Source organism: Cheilinus undulatus, linkage group 18, assembly GCF_018320785.1.
Source record: "Cheilinus undulatus linkage group 18, ASM1832078v1, whole genome shotgun sequence".
NCBI lineage: Eukaryota > Metazoa > Chordata > Actinopteri > Labriformes > Labridae > Cheilinus > Cheilinus undulatus.
This window is the reverse complement of record NC_054882.1, coordinates 40,263,187-40,284,008: the sequence shown is the minus strand read 5'-3', so window position 1 is coordinate 40,284,008 and position 20,822 is coordinate 40,263,187. Positions and strand designations below refer to the sequence as shown.

The 20,822-nt window shown below is 40.5% G+C and overlaps 1 protein-coding gene across 3 annotated transcripts in view; it reads right to left on the bottom strand.

The window, feature by feature from the left end:
* daam2 (dishevelled associated activator of morphogenesis 2) overlaps positions 1-20,822 on the bottom strand; it is a 236,507-nt gene that overhangs the window by 51,946 nt on the left and 163,739 nt on the right. For all 3 annotated transcript variants that reach the window (XM_041812437.1, XM_041812436.1, XM_041812438.1), the window contains exons 6-11: positions 8,783-9,116; positions 5,492-5,602; positions 4,421-4,524; positions 4,186-4,252; positions 3,925-4,042; positions 3,625-3,763 (exon numbers count right to left, since the gene is read on the bottom strand). In XM_041812437.1, the coding sequence (XP_041668371.1) occupies positions 3,625-3,763; positions 3,925-4,042; positions 4,186-4,252; positions 4,421-4,524; positions 5,492-5,602; positions 8,783-9,116 (873 nt within the window). The remainder of the gene's footprint in view (positions 1-3,624; positions 3,764-3,924; positions 4,043-4,185; positions 4,253-4,420; positions 4,525-5,491; positions 5,603-8,782; positions 9,117-20,822) is intronic.

The following is a 20,822-nucleotide window of genomic DNA, read 5'->3' as shown; positions in this document are numbered from 1 at the left end:
AATCAACACTGCATGGATCCAACTTGTAAAAACAAAAAAACCCCGTAACTGCCATTTTGTTATGTAAGAACCTTACAATGCTGTGGAAAACCTTACAAAACAGGAGAGTTTGATTCTGGATCGTGCACACGTGACTGCAGGTGACAAATCACTTGGTCTCTGAGTTTTTAAACTTATTTAACATTCTTTTCCTCTCTCCTGACCCCTGGAGAACACAACATGATGATCATTTTCCTCCAACATGTAGCCAATGCAATGAGAATCTCAGTTTATGCAACGTCTTTCCAGGCATGATTTACTCAAGGAAAGTTAAGGAAAAAAAAACACCCTCATGTTGACAATAGATGTCTTAGGCAATGCTTGCAATAAAAACAGAATTATGATTTAGTTTCTATTTCTATAAAGTTTAGTCTTTGGCCAAACATAAGCCCTGATTATTTCTAAAGTTAAGAAAAAAACAACCATGGCATCAATGATTATCTAGAATCAGGTTCCTCTAAGACTGTCCCTGATGACAACCGGTAAACATCCTGTCCTTATGCTTGGTTTCCCTGTGATACCATGATTTCTCCTCTGTGTTTTCCCCAACATGAAGCTGAACTGCTTCACCGCTCCTGAACACAGCTGACCTGGTCTGCTCACTTGTTTAACATGATTAGAGAAATTTCCTTTTGATCTCAGACTACCTCTTTCATACCGATTTATACTCTTCCTCCAAATATACCCATGAGCCCCTCCTGAAACTTTAAGTCACTCTACTGCACCTTCTCCTCTCTTACAGATGTTATAATAGATTGAAATATACTGTATCTTTTAAGGACTGCAATCCTCCTATATGTCATTTAACAGAAATATCTAGGAATATTTAATTATTAATACATATTTCCTAACTGCATTTGAAAATATAGTCCTATGATACCCTATAGCAGGGTTTTCCCTATAACAAAACCATCCCCACTTAAAGCCAAGTTAAGATATCAAACACCTAGACCTGGAATTGAAATCATCATCAACACTGCAACCATCACACTTATAAAACTTCCCCAGCAATGACAAGGAAGATACAGATCATAAACACCAAAATGTTATAGTTTGATGCTGCTGGTTTTTGTTGATGTTGAGCTTCAGGTGGTTGCTGTTGCACAATGTCATGAAGCTCTCGATCAGTCCTCTGTGATCCTTCTCATCATCATCACTGATGCATCCAACACTGGAGGAGTCATTGGAAACTTCTAGAGGTGACATTAGCTGGAGTTTAACTGAAAGTCTGATGTATAGAGGGTGAAGAGGAAAGGCACCAGAACAGCTTTTTGAGGCACCAGTGGCACCACCTCAGAGACACAGCCGTCCACTCTGATGAACTGCAGCCAGCCAGTGAGGTAGTCTGGAATCCAGGCTGTGATGTCTGGGTGAAGCTGCACATCTAGGATTTCCCCTCTGGGGATCAATACCATCCCGTCCCCTCCCGCCTTGTCTTGTCTTATCCTATCCTGTCTTGTCTTATCCCATTTTGTCTCGTCTCGTCTTGTCTTATCTTATCCTGTCTTGTCTTATCCTGTCTTGTCTTATCCTATCTTGTCTTGTCTTATCCTGTTTTGTCTTATCCCATCCTGTCTTGTCTCATGTTGTCTTATCCTGTCTTGCCTTGTCTTATCCTGTCTTGTCCTGTCTTGACCCATCCTGTCTTGTCCTGTCTTGTCTTTTCTTGTCTTATCCTGTCTTGCCTTGTCTTATCCTGTCTTGTCTTGTCCTGTCTTGACCCATCCTGTCTTGTCCTGTCTTGTCTTTTCTTGTCTTATCCTGTCTTGCCTTGTCTTGTCTTATCCTGTCTTGTCTTGACTTGTCTTGTCCTGTCTTGCCTTGTCTTGTCTTATCCTGTCTTGTCTTACCCTGTCTTGCCTTCTCCTGTCTTGTCTTGTCTTTTCCTGTCTTGCCTTATCCTGTCTTGTCTTGTCTTATCTTGTCTTGTCCAGCAGCTTGTCCCTCAGCAGGCAGGGCTGGATGGTGTTAAAAGCACTGGAGAACATTACTCTCCCAGTGCTTTCCTGCCTCTCCAGGAGTCGCAGGGCCTAGTTGTTGGTGAGAAAGAAGATAGTATCCTCCATGCCGATGTGCTGCTGGTATACAAACTGCAGGAGATCCTGGAAAGCAGTGAGCAGGGACCTCAAGTGCTGAAGAACCCAGCCTCTCAAAGGTCTTCATGACATCTGATGTTGGAGCTACAGAATTGTAGTCATTGAGAGCCAACCCTCCTTGGTACTGAGACGATGCAGGAGGTCTTCCACAGTTCAGGAACCTTTATCAGCCTCAAGGAGAGGTTAAAAAGGTGCCGAAGGACTCCAGCAAGCTGCCCAGCACACACCCTAAGACCCTGGGGCTGATGTTGTCCGGTGGGGCAGCAGATGACTGTCTGCTGCAGCCAATCATCTGTTTCATCCCATTCCCCCCTTATTCTTTTCTGCCCCATCATGGCCTCAGTCTTCTCCTTATAGGTGTTCTTGGCCTCTCTCAGTTTCTTCTTTAGCTCCTTCTGTACAGCCCTGAGCTCCTCACGATCCTTAGCCATGGAGGCCCTCTTTTTTCTGTAAACTCATAATTTGTTGTTTGGGAGGTAGCAAACCTTTTTAGTTGGGACGATGTTGTCCTAACAGAAGCAAATGCTGTTGGTAATACAACAAAAGAGGCTTTCAAAGTCCTCCTAAAAAAATCTGCCTGTCAGTGACATTTGAAGCACACCTGCTGGGCCTCCAATGTGCCCTTAGACAAAACCTCCACAGTCCTTGTACTGGCCATCTGCTGTTTCACAACTGACCTGTAGCTTGTCTCAAGGTTAACCAGGTTTGGAAAAGCACCATTTTAACCTCCCAGAATATTCAGATTTAAAAGCTAATGTAGGCTTGATTTACAAGAAGTAATCCTATCCTCTTTGTCTTGCACAGGTGTCTCACAACATGATAAATGCCTCTAACTCACAGCAGCTTAGACTGAACATTTGTAAATTGTTTAAGATATAGGCCAACCAATAAAACTTTAACAGAGACAGTCATTGTCCAGATCAGCAGAGGTTGCATACACATTAAAAACATAGATAAACCCTGTTGACATGAGCGCTGATGGCACAATTGAATTTAGAGTTCTAATTAGGATAAGATTTGAGGTCTGAGCTAGAAGAGTTTAAGCACTGCTTTCATAACAGACAGATTCAATTTCCCCTATCTTTAAAAGTTAAGTTAAGATCAGACAAACAGATAGTTTTTTTTTCTGTTTGAGGCTCCTGATGCATGATAGTGAAGTACTGCTCTGCCTGCCAGCTCTGCCTCAAAACAACACATAATGTTTGTATCAGACTAATCACAGGAACTTTCCCCTCCAAGGAACTCAGTGTGGTTCTGATGCAGGGAAAGGATCCAATTTAAATTTCCAAAACATTGGTTAAATCACCAAAGTTCCTGTTTCTGGTGAGGAATAAGGGCAAAGGGCCTCTCGGGGTAAGGTGAGCATTGATAAACACCTCTAATGAGACAACACTGATAAAAAAACCCCCTGATTTTTAAATTGTGTCAATAAAACAATGAAGGTCTGTGTCATGTTTACTTTGGTCAATGACAGTGAGTTTACACTTACAGGCGAATGATGTTTTTAACACTGAAGTTGTCTAGAGGGGCGATGTCAGGGTCCTCTCCCTTATCATCTTGTAGGACTATCTGCTGAAGGATCCTGTCTAAGAGCTGCCAATGATGCAGGCTGCCACCGCCACGTTTATCTGCAGGTACGATACAGGTAAATTAAGGATGGTCTCTGCAGTACAGTACAAGCCAGGCGACATTTCTGGTGTAAGATTAACTGACATTTTTGCAGGAGTTAAAGACATAAAAACGGGTATAAAGATTCACTTATCAAAGCCAGCAAAGACTCGTCACTCACATGGCATCTGCAGGCAGTGCTGCAAAATAGAGAGGAGGTTGGGGTAGGCGTCTGTGTGGCTCAGCTTCTTCTTGATCAGCTCAAACATGGAACTGGCACTCTTTGTATCTACATGAGTCTGTTCACGCAGGAAAAAAATCTTGTGTTACTGCAAAATCCAGCTATTTCTCTGCTTAACTTATATGGCCATAAATATGCAGGCACCAAAAACAAGTCATACGGACATTGATTGCTTTTGAAAATTTTTATGAGGTTACTCACCATATCAAATCTTTTGGCCAACTCAGAGTCATCCTCATTTCTCACCATCTCAAAGAAGTCCAAATGTCTGCAGAAAGAGGAGGAACAGAGTGAAATTATTCTTTAGACTAGCACAACAAGCAGTGGATACAGTAAAGCCAACATAATATACCATATTTAATAGTTTGCAATGGTGTATTAATATTAAGGAAGAAGAAAACTTAATAAATTAATTCTTATAAGAGTTCACTCTCACCTATCCAGAGTGGCGTTCTCGTGCTCTCTGAGTTTATCAATGACAGGCTGGATGCCCAACATCAGGAACTCGTACCTTAGGTGGAGGCGGAACTCAAGGTTGTCCTTCAAATTAAAATATTTTAAAGGTATTAACATGGTAATAAGCATGAGTATGTGCACTCCTTACAGAATTAAACCAGTGGTTAATGTATACATGCATTTACCCCCCCCCCCCAAAAAAAAAAACTAAACAAACACTGAGAAAGAAAAAACATTAAAACAACAATTTTTTAACACTTTGGCAACCAGTCAAAGAGCTTGTTCCTTAAACACATGACCCAGCTGCAAGTAAGCCTCAGATATCATGCTGCATCCATTAAATGTTTAGTTCCGTACCCTGTAAATTTAAGTTTTTCCCTTGGTATCTCGTGTTTTTTATTCTGAATGCAAAGAAATAAAAGTGTGGTGCTTTGTATCGACAAGCATTTGACAGGGGTTAGCTATTTTTGACTTCATGTTGATAAAAGTTAGAGCATGACGTTTAAAAAACAGATGAGGATAGAATCAATGCAGCACTATCTCCACTAGTGATGTTCCGATATACCATTTTTCCCTTCCCGTTATGATTCTGATACCAAGGTGTTGGGTATCGGCTGATACCAAGTCCTGATCCGATACCAGTGTGAACTTTCTGGACTGACTGTGCAGACTAGCAATTAAAATGATCAATAATCAGTTAAAATGGATAAAAAGACGTTCAGTATCAGGTTTACTGGTATGGATTTAATCATTGATTTACTTATTATGTATTGTATTTTTAGTATGTACATGTGTTAACCAGGACTATTAACTGTATAAATACATGGAGAAGATCAACATAGAGATCCATAGCTTAGTAGAAGCTTTATTGTCACCTCTGATGACACACTGGTCATTGGCAATGTGTGATGATGAGGGGTAGGACTAAGGGGAAGAGTTGAGGGATAAATGGGATTCATCCTTGTTCTCTCATATATTAGTTCTTAAGTTATCAGATTTGCTTCTATCGAATAGGGCGTGATATAAAAGTGGTATGGGTGTCCATGCTGACCTCTCCAGCTCCAGCGTTAAGCACAGCGTTGATGAAGGACATGATGGCAGTCTTTAAGTTGACCTCATCCCTATAGCGGCCTGTGCTTTTGTCCAGCTCGTTCAGCAGCGTCTACAAAGCCAGGACAAGACGGGAGAGTTAGTAAGCATGAATGTTTGATAAAAAAAAAGTCACATAACCAGATATCTGGATCAGAGACAAAAGAACTGAAAGATATCTTGATTTATGGACAGATAACACTAAAGAGAAGCAGGTAACATGGGTCACTGTTCTCACATACTTCTCAAATACTTAACGACATACTTTCCAGCCTAATCATAACTCAAACCAACACACTAAACATATCACAATCACTCAGCTTGTGATGTTAGTTTGGCCTAAGATGGTATGATTTATCAAAAAGCCTGAGGGGCGATGAGACATGGCTTGTTGACACAGGGCTGCTAGTCACTAAAGCACCAAAGACGCCTGACCTCCATAACTCTGGATGCCCTCACCTGCCATTAATAAGGCCACGGTGTTGACTTAACCCGAGGCAGACAGTCTGAGTTGCTGCAGCGTGAGTCTGAAGCTCATTTTATTGACCACTGCTTGATTTATTAGGGAATTATTCTGAACTATATGCCCACAGTTGTCTCAATATTTGGAGAAGTTGTTGCTGGGGGTCAGGACCCACCACCACCTACTTTATGAGAAATCACCACTCAAATTTCTGAAAACTGAACCAATCATTTTAATTCTATGAACAATGTTGCAATGGACTTTAGATTAAATGAAATATACACTGCCATGAAAAAGCATTTGCCCCTTCCTAATTTCTTTTTTTTTGTTTTTTTTTTTTTGTTTTTTTTTTTGCATATTTGTTCCACTTAACTGTCTCAGATCATCAAACCAATTTTTTTTATTTCACAAAGACAACCCAAGTAAATACAAAATGCAATTTCTAAATGATGATTTTATTTATTTAAGGGGAAAAATCCATACCTTGATAAATCATGAGTTAACTGTGATCAACCACAGTTCTTGGAAAGCTGAGTTCAATTTCACTGGCCACACCCAGGCCTGATTACTGCCAGATTTGTTGAATCAAGAAATCACAAGATCTCAAAAAGAAACGCATCATGCCATGATCCAAAGAAATTCAAGAACAAATGAGAAACAAAGTGATTGAAATCTATCAGTCTGGAAAAGGTTACAAAGCCATTTCCAAAGCTTTGGGGCTCCAGCAAACCAAGGTCAGAGCCATTATCCACAAATGGAGAAAACTGGGAACAGTGGTGAACCTTCCCAGGAGTGGTCCACCAACCAAAATGACTCCAAGAGTGCAACGACCACTCATCCAGGAGGTCACAAAAGAACCTAGAACCACATCCAAAAACCTGCAGACCTCACTGGCCTCAGTTAAGGTCAGAGTTCATGACTCAACCATAAGAAAGACGCTGGGCAAAAATGGCATCATGGGAGAGTCCCAAGGCCAAAACCACTGCTGACCAAAAAGAGCACAAAGGCTTGGCTCACATTTGCCAAAAAACATCTTGATGATCCCCAAGACTTTTGGAAAAATATTCTGTGGACTGATGAGACAAAAGTTGAACTTTCTGGAAGGTGTGCAGACTGTTACATCTGGAGTAAAAATAACACAGCATTTGATAAAAAGAGTTTAAGCACTCTTGGGTTATAGAACAGGACAACAACCCAAAACATACCAGCAAGTCTACATCTGAATGGCTCAAAAAAAAAAAAAATTAAGGTTTTTGAGTGGCCCAGTCAGGGTCTGGAGTTAAAGCCAACTGAGATGCTGTGGTGTAACCTTAAACGGACAGTTCATGCTGGAAAACCCTCCAATATGGCTGAGTTAAAACCATTCTGTGAAGACGAGTGGGCCAAAATTCCTCCACAGCGATATGAAAGACTCATCACCAGTTATCACAAACACTTGATTTCAGTTATTGCTGCCAAGGATTGCACAACCAGTTATTAGGCTAAGGGGGCAATTACTTTTACACAGAGGGCCAGATAGGTTTGGATTTTTTTTTTTACCTTAAAATCATCATCACCTCTGCCAAGGAGGTTTTGTGATCGGCAGGGTTTGTCAGTTTGTTTGTTAGCAACATAACTTTAAAAGTCATGGATGGATTTTGATGAAATTTTCAGGAAATGTCAGAATTGGCATGAGGAAGAACTGATTAGATTTTGGGAGTGATCCAGATCATTGTTTGGATCCAGGAATATTTTAAAGGATTCTTTACTATTGGGAGATAGGGCTAATGGCGGAGGTCTGTGCTCTCCAAGTGCTTTTTTAGTTTAGAAACTGCATTTTGTATTTACTTGGGTTGTCTTTGTAAGATACTAAAATTGGTTTTATGATCCGAAACATCTAAGTGTGATAAATTTGCAAAAAAAATCAGTAATCAGATTGGGGGCAAATACTTTTTCACTGCAGTGTAATTCACGATTCAGCAAGGGGGGATATTATTTTTCCACACAGAGCCAGGTAGGTTTGGATGGCGTTTCCCCTTGATAAATGAAATCATTATTTAAAAACTGCCTTCTGTATTTCCTCTGGTTTTTGTTGTCTAATATTAATATTTGATCTGAAATAGTAGTGTGACAACAATGAAAAAGTAAGAAATTAGGAAGGGGGTAAAATACTTTACCAAAGTACTCTATTCATATTCATCTTCAGCTGGAACTGGTTTAGTTGTGAACAGTTCCTAATATCAGCCAATTTAGGCGCAAAACCAGTAATCTGGTAGATGGCTGAGGATGAAGATGAATTTCACTTTTCAGCGTGCATACATCCAAAATTTACAAAAGATTGCTTCAGAAGCTTAACATTTTGAACTAGTCCAGCCAGAGACAGATCTGAATCCTGCTGAAAATCTGTGAGATGGCCTGCTGTGCACAAGAAATTCCTGTGCTATCTTACAGATTTAGAGTATTTTTGAAAAGGAGACTGGGCAAATTCTGCCAGGTTGAGGTAGACTATGATGATAGGCTCCTACTAAACACAAAAAGACTGAATCCCGTAATGAAATGGAAAGATGATTTATTAAGTGGTAGTCTAAGGGTGTGCACATTTATCTGCCCAGGGTTGTCTTTTATCAATGCTTCCAAAAACACTTGGGTTGGTTATGAGTTGAACTGATGATGTGACAGGTCACGCTAAAGAAGGAAAAAGTTCTTAAATGTATTTGTCATTATTTTTTTCATAACACAAGAGTGTGATTTTAACACTTCAATAAACACAACATCTAACTCTTGTGATAAGATCTCCTAAACTCCCCTCACCTGAAAGCGCGTCCTCTCTGCAGCATACTTCTGGTAGTGTGCCATGGCCTGCAGCACCTTTTTATGTCCATCAGGCACCAAACACACGGCCCCAAGGATCTCCAACACTGCCACTTTGGTCTTGATGTTCTCCGTCCGCAGGCTCTGTGAGATGGTGTTAATGCTCTGCGGATGGGCGAGGACGTGAGCGCGGCCCTGGGAGTTGTTCATCAGGGCTTTGATGCAGCCAATAACGGAGGTGTGGACGCGACTCTCCGACGTCTCATAGTCCATGCTGCGGAGGAAGTTGAGGAGGCAGGTGAGGCCGTCGAGCTCAATGAAGCGAGTGACGAATCTGCAGCACAAAGACGAAGACAAAGGAAGACAAATAAAGAGTTGTGTAAAATTTCAGTTGATGAAAAGGATTATTGCTATTTTTTTTCTCATGCCATGTTTGGGTTTGGCAACAGCAAGTCTTTTAATTTATTTAATTATTTAATTTAATTCTCAGAACCATAGACTGTAGAAAGAATTGGACAAACCCTGTGTGACGTCAGCTGTCTGCTTACAATAGGCGGACTCAAACAGCTTTTGATGCCAATCTGCTGAGGCTTCCACATTTAAACTGCGGCCTCAACCGAACTTTGGCTCAACCTAACAGCCCGCCCACTAAACTCAACTAGCTAGCTAGCATTCTGGTTGTCAGAAACGTAGCCTCTGCCTGTCGAGCAATCTGTCAATCAAATGAAACACACCAATCGGTGCGCAGTGAGGTTTTTCCTAAATATAATCTAAACCATTGTGTGACAGCGAGAGCATATGAAGACATTAGCTAATGAGACACGTTTTGCTTTTTGAACCAGGCTGTAAACCAGTTCATTTCAAGTGTAAAAAAACGGCTTCTTAACATGTGTTCAGACGGAACTTCTGGTGTTCCTGTCAAGTGGACACTTTCGATATTGCAATTTTTTGCACTTCCGCACTGGCTTTTTTCAGTACCGGAGGTTGCTGCTTGCTCAACCAAAATTTTTCAAACATGGTATGAATTTCCCCTGAATGGTCTCTGGTTTTCTGATTATTTCAACAGCACATGAAAAGATCATTACCTTTTTACTTGTGACACAGGCTTTCTGTTATAAACACTAAATCTGGACAGATATGCACCATAACAAGGAGCCAGATCTTCATGAAAATTAACAAGAGAAAGGCTTTACCAATGAAACTTTACTCTGTCACATGCTGAGTTCTCCCACAGATGACTGTCATTATCTGAACTAATTAGAAAGCAGTGAGTAATAAAGCTCTCAGGGAGAGAAGAAGATCTACTAAATGACAGGCAGGACATGCAACCATGGAGGGAAGTCTCATCCAGAGAGCGTGCTGTGGGCTGTATAGTAAATGACCTTCCTACTCACTCAGATTCCTGAGAAGCCTCGTAAATGATTTCACACAAACAAGGACTTGTAGAAGGAAAGAGACGAGATGACAGGGAGAGGAGACGAGGACAAACATGGGAGGATGAAAAGAAAGATGACATGTAGAAGATGGTGAGGACAGAACAGAGTGTCTGGGAGATTGGATTTATCACTCCTCGTTGTTAAAGACTCATTGTTTTGAGTTCCTCCTCTCTCACTGTTTTCTTGGTTTCTGGCAGGTGAGGAAAAACATGACACGAACATATATAAATCATCCAATTATCCTTATATCCAGGTCACAGCTTATCTTTTCTTCTCAAATACAATCAGACCTAGATTCCAAGCAGATGCACACAGACATTACCTGGCATGACCAGTAAATCTCTCACAGACGTGTAATCCTCTGACCTGCAGCAGTCTGCAGGGGTCTAACAAGGTCATATACATGCAACCAACTTGCCAATTACACACCTGCCAACACTCCTGTCTGTCCCAGGTTTCTCCTGTATTTTTTTGCCATCTCCCAGCTACCTACTATTTTAATTTTCCCACAATTTTCCCAATCCTAAAATAATTCGTCAGCACTGATCATATGAGTTCAAATCATTGCATCATTAGATGTGTACTTCTTTGGTTGGTCAGGACCCAAAAGTGGGTCATGCAGTCATTTTCATGGTATGTTTGTCAAGCCAAAAAGTAGCATCAGATAGCTGAAAACCTTAAACATATATTTATTCTAAGTGATGCATTTTCTGTCTGAGGTTCTAACTGCACTATTTTTTCATTCAATAAATCTGGTTGGTTAAAAAACATTGGAAATTTTGACCACAATCTCTCACTACAGAGTCGGTGGTGGATCCTGATGCTTGACCAGTTGAAAACAACTGCTATAAGGCATCACCACAAAGAAATATATCTACTTCATTGCACTGACCTCAAAAGCACCACTCTTTTTTCACCCATCTATAGTTTAGGTTGTCAGAATGTTAGAACTTTAAAGTTTAAGATGATATTTGCAAAAAACAATCGAACTCAATATGATTTGATATTAGGGTATCAAAAGCAAAAGTCCAGGGCACAAAATTAGGATATTTTCTTGTTTTAAAGGGATATTTTGGGATTTTTGAAGTTGGGTGGGATGAGGTGCTTGGCTATAGTAGTGGCATTAGCCTCCAGTAATTTCTGTGAAAGTTGATCCTGTTGTTATTACGAGCTCAGAGAGATTTGGGGTATAGTGGCTATAGATGGGAATGCTTTATGTTGTGTACCCCTATACACTGCATAACAAATGATGCACAATCAATTGGCATGACTTTGAAGTGAGCCATGCAACTTAAAATTTAAGTCAGAGTTGGATGAAAGTTGTACAATGTATGCCCACTTAAGACATTGTCCAATATGAACATAAATACTTGAACCTGAACACTGCCAACATATAGTATATGCTCAAATAAGATGGTGTGCAGGAGTTTGCAAACAAGTTTTAATGGATTAATTTCTCTCCAAAGCTCCTGTCTTATTGCATATATAACATTTTAAAGCATTGGTACTTTTTTAATATAACCATTAGTCATCGGGTTAAAGAGGTATTATAAAACTGACACTATCAAAAACTACCAAAACACTGAAAATATTAACAACCTAAAATTGGTTAAGTGTCTTTTTTTGGTTCAGAGCTTTGGGTTTTCTGTTTGTTAATACTTAACCATCATATAATATTAGAAGACAATGGTTGTATATGTATCTAGAGTATATTATTTTTCATAAAGCAGAGGCATAAGTGATAGCCACAATAGATGTCCACAGCCTTAGCATCCACTCAATACCAAGGTGGCCAAAAATATAAAAACTAGCCTTTCAAGTGCAAATGGACTCAGAGATAACACAAGCACTGGGAGTGGAGCAAGGACAAAATGATCTAAGAGTTAAAAGTTACACATCGTATTTTAGTGACAAGTCTTTGGATGAAGGTAGTCGTAGGCCTGTCCGGTTATTACAGGGCCAACTCAGAGAAAGAGAGAGAGAGAGAGAGAGAGAGAGAGAGAGAGAGAGAGAGAGAGAGAGAGAAGCCTTAAACCAGGAAGAAAATTAGGCTGAACATCCGTGTGATTAATGTATGGAGGCAGAGGCTGAGGGATGTTGCTCTTGGCATCCAGGATCAAAAACGTGGAAGGGATTCAAGGCTTCGCTTCGCTCTGCTGGTTTGTTGACAGCTTTCCAGTAACTTGCATTGCACACAGATGTACGCACACATCGTTTGCAGCAAAAACAACTGCTAGTGCATGTCCACAGGAGAAGAAGGACGATAAATGCATGCATGTAGAAACATTTCACATGTCTGCATTGCTCCTAAAAGGACATTCAACTGCGACTTTACTTGAAAGAAAACCTGGTAAGCTAACTAACTTCTCTCTCCTCCCCTTGCTTTTATGTTCTCTCCAGTGAGTGCTTGAATCAATGAATCTCATCTCCACTGACTTTGGAGTCTCCTCTCGTCTTCCTAAATCCACTGACATTCAAGCTCAGCCGACTGGCGTGCAGGCCTTTTTCTTTTCCCTTTTTTTTATTTTGGAACAACCGCTGCATACCTAAAAAGCCGCTGTGGCTGCGTTAAAGACAGCCAGAGCTCAACCACTGCTGCATACAATATGAGCTCAGACAGAGGCGAACAATGCAGAGGCTGAGCCAGCCACACACTAACATGCGCAAAGTTCCTCAGACAGACAAAGAAAGAAGCCAGGAATGTAAGTTGGAATTGAAAGAGGCTAAAAACAAAAGTGACAGTGGAGTAGAAAATGACTGCAGTCAAGGCCGAGGATGGCTAAAGGTAACGTCAGGTTTACTGCACATAAGTAATGACTTATTTATAACCTTCAATAAAAGCCTCTGCTAGTGAACATACACTATATTGCCAAAAGTATTCGCTCACCTGCCTTGACTTGCATATGAACCTAAGTGACATCCCATTCTTAATCCATAGGGTTTAATATGACGTCTGTCCACCCTTTGCAGGTATAACAGCTTCAACTCTTCTGGGAAGGCTTTCCACAAGGTTTAGGAGTGTGTTTATGGGAATTTTTTGACCAATCTTCCAGAAGCGCATTTGTGAGGTCACACACTGATGTTGGACGAGAAGGCCTGGCTCTCAGTCTCCGCTCTAATTCATCCCAAAGGTGTTCTATCAGGTTGAGGTCAGGACTCTGTGCAGGCCAGTCAAGTTCATCCACACCAAACTCTCTCATCCATGTCTTTATGGACCTTGCTGTGTGCACTGGTGCACAGTCATGTTGGAACAGAGAGGGGCCATCCCCAAACTGTTCCCACAAAGTTGGGAGCATGGAATTGTCCAAAATCTCTTGGTGTGCTGAAGCATTCAGTTTCTTTCACTAGAAACAAGGGGCCAAGCCCAGCTCCTGAAAAGCAAGCCCACACCATAATCCCCCCTCCACCAAACTTTACACTTGGCACAATGCAGTCAGACAAGTACCGTTCTCCTGGCAACCGCCAAACCTAGACTCATCCATCAGATTGCCAGATGGAGAAGTGCGATTCGTCACTCCAGAGAACGCATCTCCATCAAGTCCAGTGGCGGCGTGCTTTACACCACTGCATCCGACGCTTTGCATTGCAGTTGGTGATGTATGACTTGGATGCAGCTGCTCGGCCATGGAAACCCATACCTTGAAGCTCTCTACGTACTGTTCTTGAGCTAATCTGAAGGCCACATGAAGTTTGGAGGTCTGCAGCGACTGACTCTGGAGAAAGATTGCGACCTCTGCGCACTATGTGCCTCAGCATCCGCTGACCCCGCTCCGTCATTTTATGTGGTCTACCACTTGGTGGCTGAGTTGCTGTCGTTCCCAATCGCTTCCACTTTGTTATAATGCCACTGACAATTGACTGTGGAATATTTAGGAGTGAGGGAATTTCATGACTGGACTTGTTGCACAGGTGGCATCCTATCACAGTACCACGCTGGAATTCACTGAGCTCTTGTGAAAGAGCTCCATTCTTTCACAAATGTTTGTAGAAACAGTCTGCATGCCTAGGTGCTTGATTTTATACACCCGTGGCCATGGAAGTGATTGAAACACCTGATTTCAATTATTTGGATGGGTGAGTGAAAACTTTCGGCAATATAGTTTATCTGGGGTTTAACTTAATATAACATAATTTCTAGGAGCATCTTCAAATGTTTGATTCCACTAGAACTGAAGCCCGACATCATCATGATCGATGGCTATTTGCTGTCTGGTTCCTGCCCTTAAGTAGACAGATTTTCTCTATCATTGTTACTTTGCTAAATGTTGCTAATACTGTGTTCATGGTGAATAAATGTTTGCTATTTGTGCATACTATAACAAAGATCACTGTTTAGAGCAGTGATGTGGGTGATTAGCCGACTTAATGGTTAAATTTGTATCCAGCATTAGCTGAAACCAGAATTAGTTGTAATATTTTTATCAGTTAAGGCCCATAATCTTAGTGAAAAGCTCTATATAAACCAAAATGCAGCCCACATTCCAAAATTTTAAACTTTCCGTGTGCAAATTGTGCACTACATAGATTATTTGAGGGAATTTGTGAAAAAAAAAAAATGTATTCATGCACCACTGATGTCCAATCAGTAGAATATCTTTTGCAACAGTTACAGGTCCAGGGCTGAACAATTTGGGAAAATAATCTAATTGTGATTTCTTTTTTTTTTTTTTGCAAATGCAATTATTTGTTAAGTTCCTCATCTCTAATTTTTTCCAAAAAACACGAGTAATAAATCATTTTATATTATAACCAACACAATAGAAGAATAAGTAAGGGCTGAGCAAGTCTGTATAAATATCTGTGATGATTTTGAATCATATTGCAAATCAAAGATACATTTTTGCATTGAAGGGAGAGTGATAAATTTAATGTAATTCTCATGTTTACCAAAACAATGTAAAAAAAAAAAAAAAAAAGTGAACAGAGTAGGATTTTTTTTTGTAGACTATTCAAAAAAACCCCCGACACATTAGTAATTGCATAATATGTAATGCGTCACATCTCTGCTGCAAAAAAACCCTTTTAAACTGATATTTTGACACCGATTTGAAGTTAAAGAAATCTGGCACCTTTTGCAATTTGAAATTGCAGCAGCCCATATTGCGATTTAATCTTATTCTCACCCTAAAATATTCTATATCACCATTAGTTAGAGCAGTGGTTCTCAACATTGGGGTTGAGACCCCATTGGAGGACGCAAGACACAGAGAGGGGGTCTCCAGATGCCTTAAAAAACTAAGAATATTTTTTAATTTACACTGTTGCCACTTTACACCAATTTTGCCAGATTTCAACCTGTTGTCATCCCTTAATTCCCACCAATTTTGCCAACTTTAACACATTTTTGCCACATAAAACCTATTTTTTGTCAGTTTTAACCCTTTTACTCTGAGTGTGTCGTCACTGACACGCTTGCGCAGGCTCTTTTTGGACTACCATAACTTCGCGATAGTTTGTGCTATTAAAAAAAATTCCAACGGTTTCTGAAAGCTGAGAAGTTGCGCTTCACAGTCAATATGGGGTTATTACGGTAGTTTCACTCCCGCTGTTTAGGGAAGCAGGAGAGTTTGCCTCTTTCTCTCCCCTCTCCCTCACACATGGACCTGCAGAGAGACACATACAGCAGAGCAGAGAAACAGAGCAGAGCGAGAGAAAAAAAGTCAAGAAAACAGCGACTAGTTCATAGAAAATGCCTGGAACACAGCTCTCCTGGGTAATTATACCTCCACTGAGGTTCATAGATAGATTTGAGACTGAAGGAGCAGCTGACTGAACAACTTCTGGCGACGAAAGGTAACATTGTACCGGTTGATTTCTGGATGAATGAAGCTCTCTCTGTTTAGTTTTTAGTTTATTTACATTATTGTATGAGTAAATCAATGCTTATGATGTGTAGTGACTTTATTAGAACACATACAAAGTCAGTAAGTTTGTACAACATACGCGTAATTGTGCTTTGTACATGTGTAACTCCGTAATATGGCCCATGTATTACTTGGTGACTTTTTTGGTGTAGTGTGCAAAGTTGTGTTCGTATGTATATGTGGATGTTTGCCGTGTGCCATGCCTTATTTGCACTTTATAGTGTGTGTGACCAGCTGATTATTTTTCTCCACTACTTTCAGTTTGTCTTGTGATGAGGAGCAGGAGGGCCTGGGAGAGAGAGAAAGAGGTAGAGGCAGAAGCCACACTGAGGGCAGTAGAGGGAGAGGCCATGAGGGTGCTGGAGGTTCTGGTGGTATTATGAGACAGAAAAGCTGCTCACCACATCATCCTAAGTGGAAGAATGAGGCAGAGCCTGACAATGGAGTCCTACAGCCACTGAGGTTCAACCCAAAATGTACCCCTGGTGTCCAACCTCCTCTTAATATAGGAAACCCACCACCAGGTGAAATCTTCTCCAACTTTTTGCATGCCTCTGTTTACAAACTTCTGTGTGAAAACACAAATAAGAATGCAGCCAAACACCTGGAGAAAGAAAAAACAATTCTTCTGGACTGAAATAACTCCAGAATAAATGAAAAAGTTTATAGGCATGTTGATGTACATGTCAGTTCCACAAAGACACAAGACAGTTCCACAAAGACCTCTGTGTGAGAGGGGAGAGTGTTTGCAGCTAGAGAGGAGAGAAAAGGAAAAAACACCTGTATATAGTTTTTTTTATTAGCCGTTATTTGCACATTGAAAGACAGCACTCAAAATTATTTGTTGTAAATATGTTTAATACTGTATAAATTTATGATTTCAAATGAAAAATATGTTGTTCATGTACATTTTCTGTGTTTTTTCTCACTAAAACTCTAAAAATCAAATTCTGTTTTTGTGTTTTTCTTCATCTTAAACTGTTAAACACTCTTTTAACATGCAGTAAATTGTAAATGACAGCCAGATATTAAAAGTTCAAAGTGTTCTGGAAAATTGGGCAAAATCGCTTACTCATAGGACATCTTCTGCAATTTGTATGGCTAAAATAAGACAAATAATCCAGGCGGCCATTTTGAAGCTTAGGGGTTAAAGGGTTAAACCCTTTCCATCTCTTTTTTCTGCCTGTTTTTGCCACTTCTAAACCAAATCCTCCCACTCTCTGCCTATTGTTGGCTCTGTTGACCCAGTATTGCCACTATTAACCCCTTTTAACCACTTTTTACCCACTTTAACCCATTTTTGCCACTTTTGGTTATTTTTTGCCACTTCTATCAATTTTAGGAACTCCAACCCATTTCCACTACTCTTAAACTCCAATTTCACCACCTTTACCAGCATTTTAAACAAAAGGATTAACGTGCTGGGAAAGGTGGTGAAACAAAAGGTTTTAAACAAAAGGTTTAACATTTTTAAGAGGGCTACTTACAGCACAAATGAATTAAAAAGATATCTGTTTCTGTGATAAGAGTGGTTATGATTCAGGTTAAAAATAAATACCACAGCTTAACTTTACAATGGACCATGATCTTGCTGAACCCCAGTTCGGCTGGGCCATTTTCCCCCCTAATGGACGGCCTTGTCTCCACATGACTATTCTTGAATGTGCATGACTGTGTTCAGCCACTTTCAGGTACAGTGGGGGTCCCCTGTCTCTGACACCTTTAGTTTGGGAGTCATGGGCTGAAAAGGTTGAGAACCACTGAGTTAGAGGGGTAGTTTGCACACACATATCAAAAGTATGTGATCCCAACTTTCACAACCATGGAGCTCAACAGTTCCTCCTCATGTTTTCCATGACTGTTAGAATCACTGTTAGCAAATTGTGGCAGCCATCAGCCAAAATCTGCAGGTCAAGGCAAGCTGTATTAAACAGAATCAGAATTAGAATGGTGCTTTATTGGTACATTTCACATACAAGGAATATGACTTGATGTTTGGTGCAAAAACAGAGGCATCACTGTGTTAATCTAGGATTTTAGGTAATATAGCACCGTTGTCCAAGATCACAACAAAATAGTAAGGTTCTTAGGCATATAATTCCCCATCCAATTAAGCACAAAATATAATTATGTTTAGCTAACCAGTCTAAAGTCAAATAAGTGCATTCTGCAAACCAACTTCACACTGACATGACAAACAGCACCACACCATAATGGTGGGAAACTGGCAAGCATAAAGTGACTAATGTTAGCAGTGCTAGCACCACCAGCATTCAGTCCTTGTTGCAGGCTGAAGTCCCCATTTCTGATATTGTCTCACAATTACAAGCGAGTATGACCTGACAATTGAATCCTCATTTTCTAGATCAAAATAGTGCAAAGTCATGCTGTTCTTACAAAATGCTATCAGTGCAGTTAGCATGCATTTATAGAGTAAACAGCACTGGAGTAGCAAGGCAGTAGTCATTAAGGACAGCTAGCATTGGTACTAGTGGGTATCAGCTGGGTTGTAGTTTAGTTGGAGCATTTTCACAGAGATTATGGCCCCAAACTGATGGGAAAACATGTTCATTAGTTCAACTGGTGCCAATTTCAAAGGGATCAGATTTTAACTGTTTAGCCAGCTAATTGCGTGCATCCCTAAAAATCTCTTTCTTCATTAGCTTGTGTCTTCTACATCAGTGGTTCTCAACTGGTGGGTCGGGACCCAAAAGTGGGTCATGAAGCCCTTTTCAATGGGTCAACAAGGGGTGCCTTTCGAACTGTCTTAGGCCCAAGCTCTACTACTTTTTATTAAATACATCTGATTGACAAAAATTTTCCCTGAGGAGTTGATGATGGGTCCTGTGACTCAACCAGTTGAGAACCAGTGTTCTACATGACCACAGATCATTGTTTCCCTGTTTAAATAATCTTTACTTAAAAAAACGACTATTTAGCAAGCATACATCTGAAGAGAGAGAGGTAGATATTACACTAAATGAGCAGGACAGAGCAGAAAACTAATCCAGATGGTTTAATTTACATTCAGATTCACTCCAATTGACCGGACATTTTGTGGTTTTAGCGGTGCAGACGAAACAACTCTGGCTTTTTCAACTGTGGATGACCTGCATGTGACAGACAGTCAGACACAAAGAGTTGTTTTTGCCTCAAAGTTCAGCCTTATAACCTAAAACACACACATACAGTTGCAAGAAGTATGTGAACCCTTTGGGATTTCTTGGATCTCTGCATAAATTGGTCATCAAATGTGTTCTGATCTTCATCTAAGTCACAACAATAGACAAACACAGTTTGCTTAAACTAATACCGCACAAAATATGATATAGTTTCATGTTTTTATTGAACATAACATGTAAACATTCACAGTGCAGGGTGGAAAAAGTATGTGAACCTTTGGATTTAATAACTGGTTCACCCTCCGTTGGCAGCAATAACCTCAACCAAACGTTTCCTGTAGTTGCGGATCAGACCTGCACAATGGTCAGGATGAATTTTGGACCATTCCTCTTTACAAAACTGTTTCAGTTCAGCAATATTCTTGGGATGTCTGGTGTGAATCGCTCTCTTGAGGTCATCTTAATCGCGTTGAGGTCAGGACTCTGACTGGGCCACTCCAGAAGGTGTATTTTCTTCTGTTGAAGCCATTCTGTTGTTGATTTACTTCTATGCTTTGGGTTGTGGTCCTGTTGCCTCACCCATCCTCTGTTGAGCTTCAGTTGGCGGACAGATGGTCTTAAGTTTTCCTGCAAAATGTCTTGATGAACTTGGGAATTCATTTTTCCGTCAATGACAGCAATCCATCCAGGCCCTGAGGCAGCAAAGCAACCCCAAACCATGATGGCCCCTCCACCATATTTCACAGTTGGGATGAGGTTTTGATGTTGGTGTGCTGTGCCTTTTTTCTCCACACATAGCGTTGTGTGTTCCTTCCAAACAACTCAATTTTGGTTTCATCTGTCCACAGAATATTTTGCCAGTAGTGCTGTGGAACATCCAGGTGCTCTTTGCTAAAATTCAAACGTGTAGCAATGTTTTTTTTGGACAGCAGTGGCTTCCTCCGTGGTGTCCTCCCATGAACTCCATTCTTGTTTAATGTTTTACTTACTGTAGATTTGTCAACACAAATGTTAGCATGTGCCAGAGATTTCTGTAAGTCTTAAGCTGATACTCTAGGATTCTTCTTCACCTCATTGGGCATTCTGTGCTGTGCTCTTGCAGTCATCTTTACAGGACGACCACACGTAGGGAGAGTAGCAACAGTGCTGAACTTTCTCCATTTGTAGACTGTCTTACCGTGGACACATGAACATCAAGGCTTTTAGAAATACTTTTGTAACCCTTTCCAGCTTCATGCAAGTCAACATTTCTTGATTGTAGGTCGTCTGAGAGCTCTTTTGTGCAAGGCATGGTTCACATCAGGCAATGCTTCTTGAGAACAGCAAACACAAAACTGGTGTGTGTTTTTTATAGAGCAGGGCAGCTTTAACCAACACATCCAATCTCATCACATTGATTGGACTCCAGGTTGGCTGACTCCTGGCTCCAATTAGCTCTTGGAGAAGTCATTAGCCTAGAGGTTCACATACTTTTTCCACCCTGCAATGTGAATGTTTACATGTTTTTTTTCAATAAAAACATGAAAACATATCATTTTTGTGTGGTATTAGTTTAAGCAGACTGTGTTTGTCTATTGTTGTGACTTAGGTGAAGATCAGAACACATTTTATGACCAAT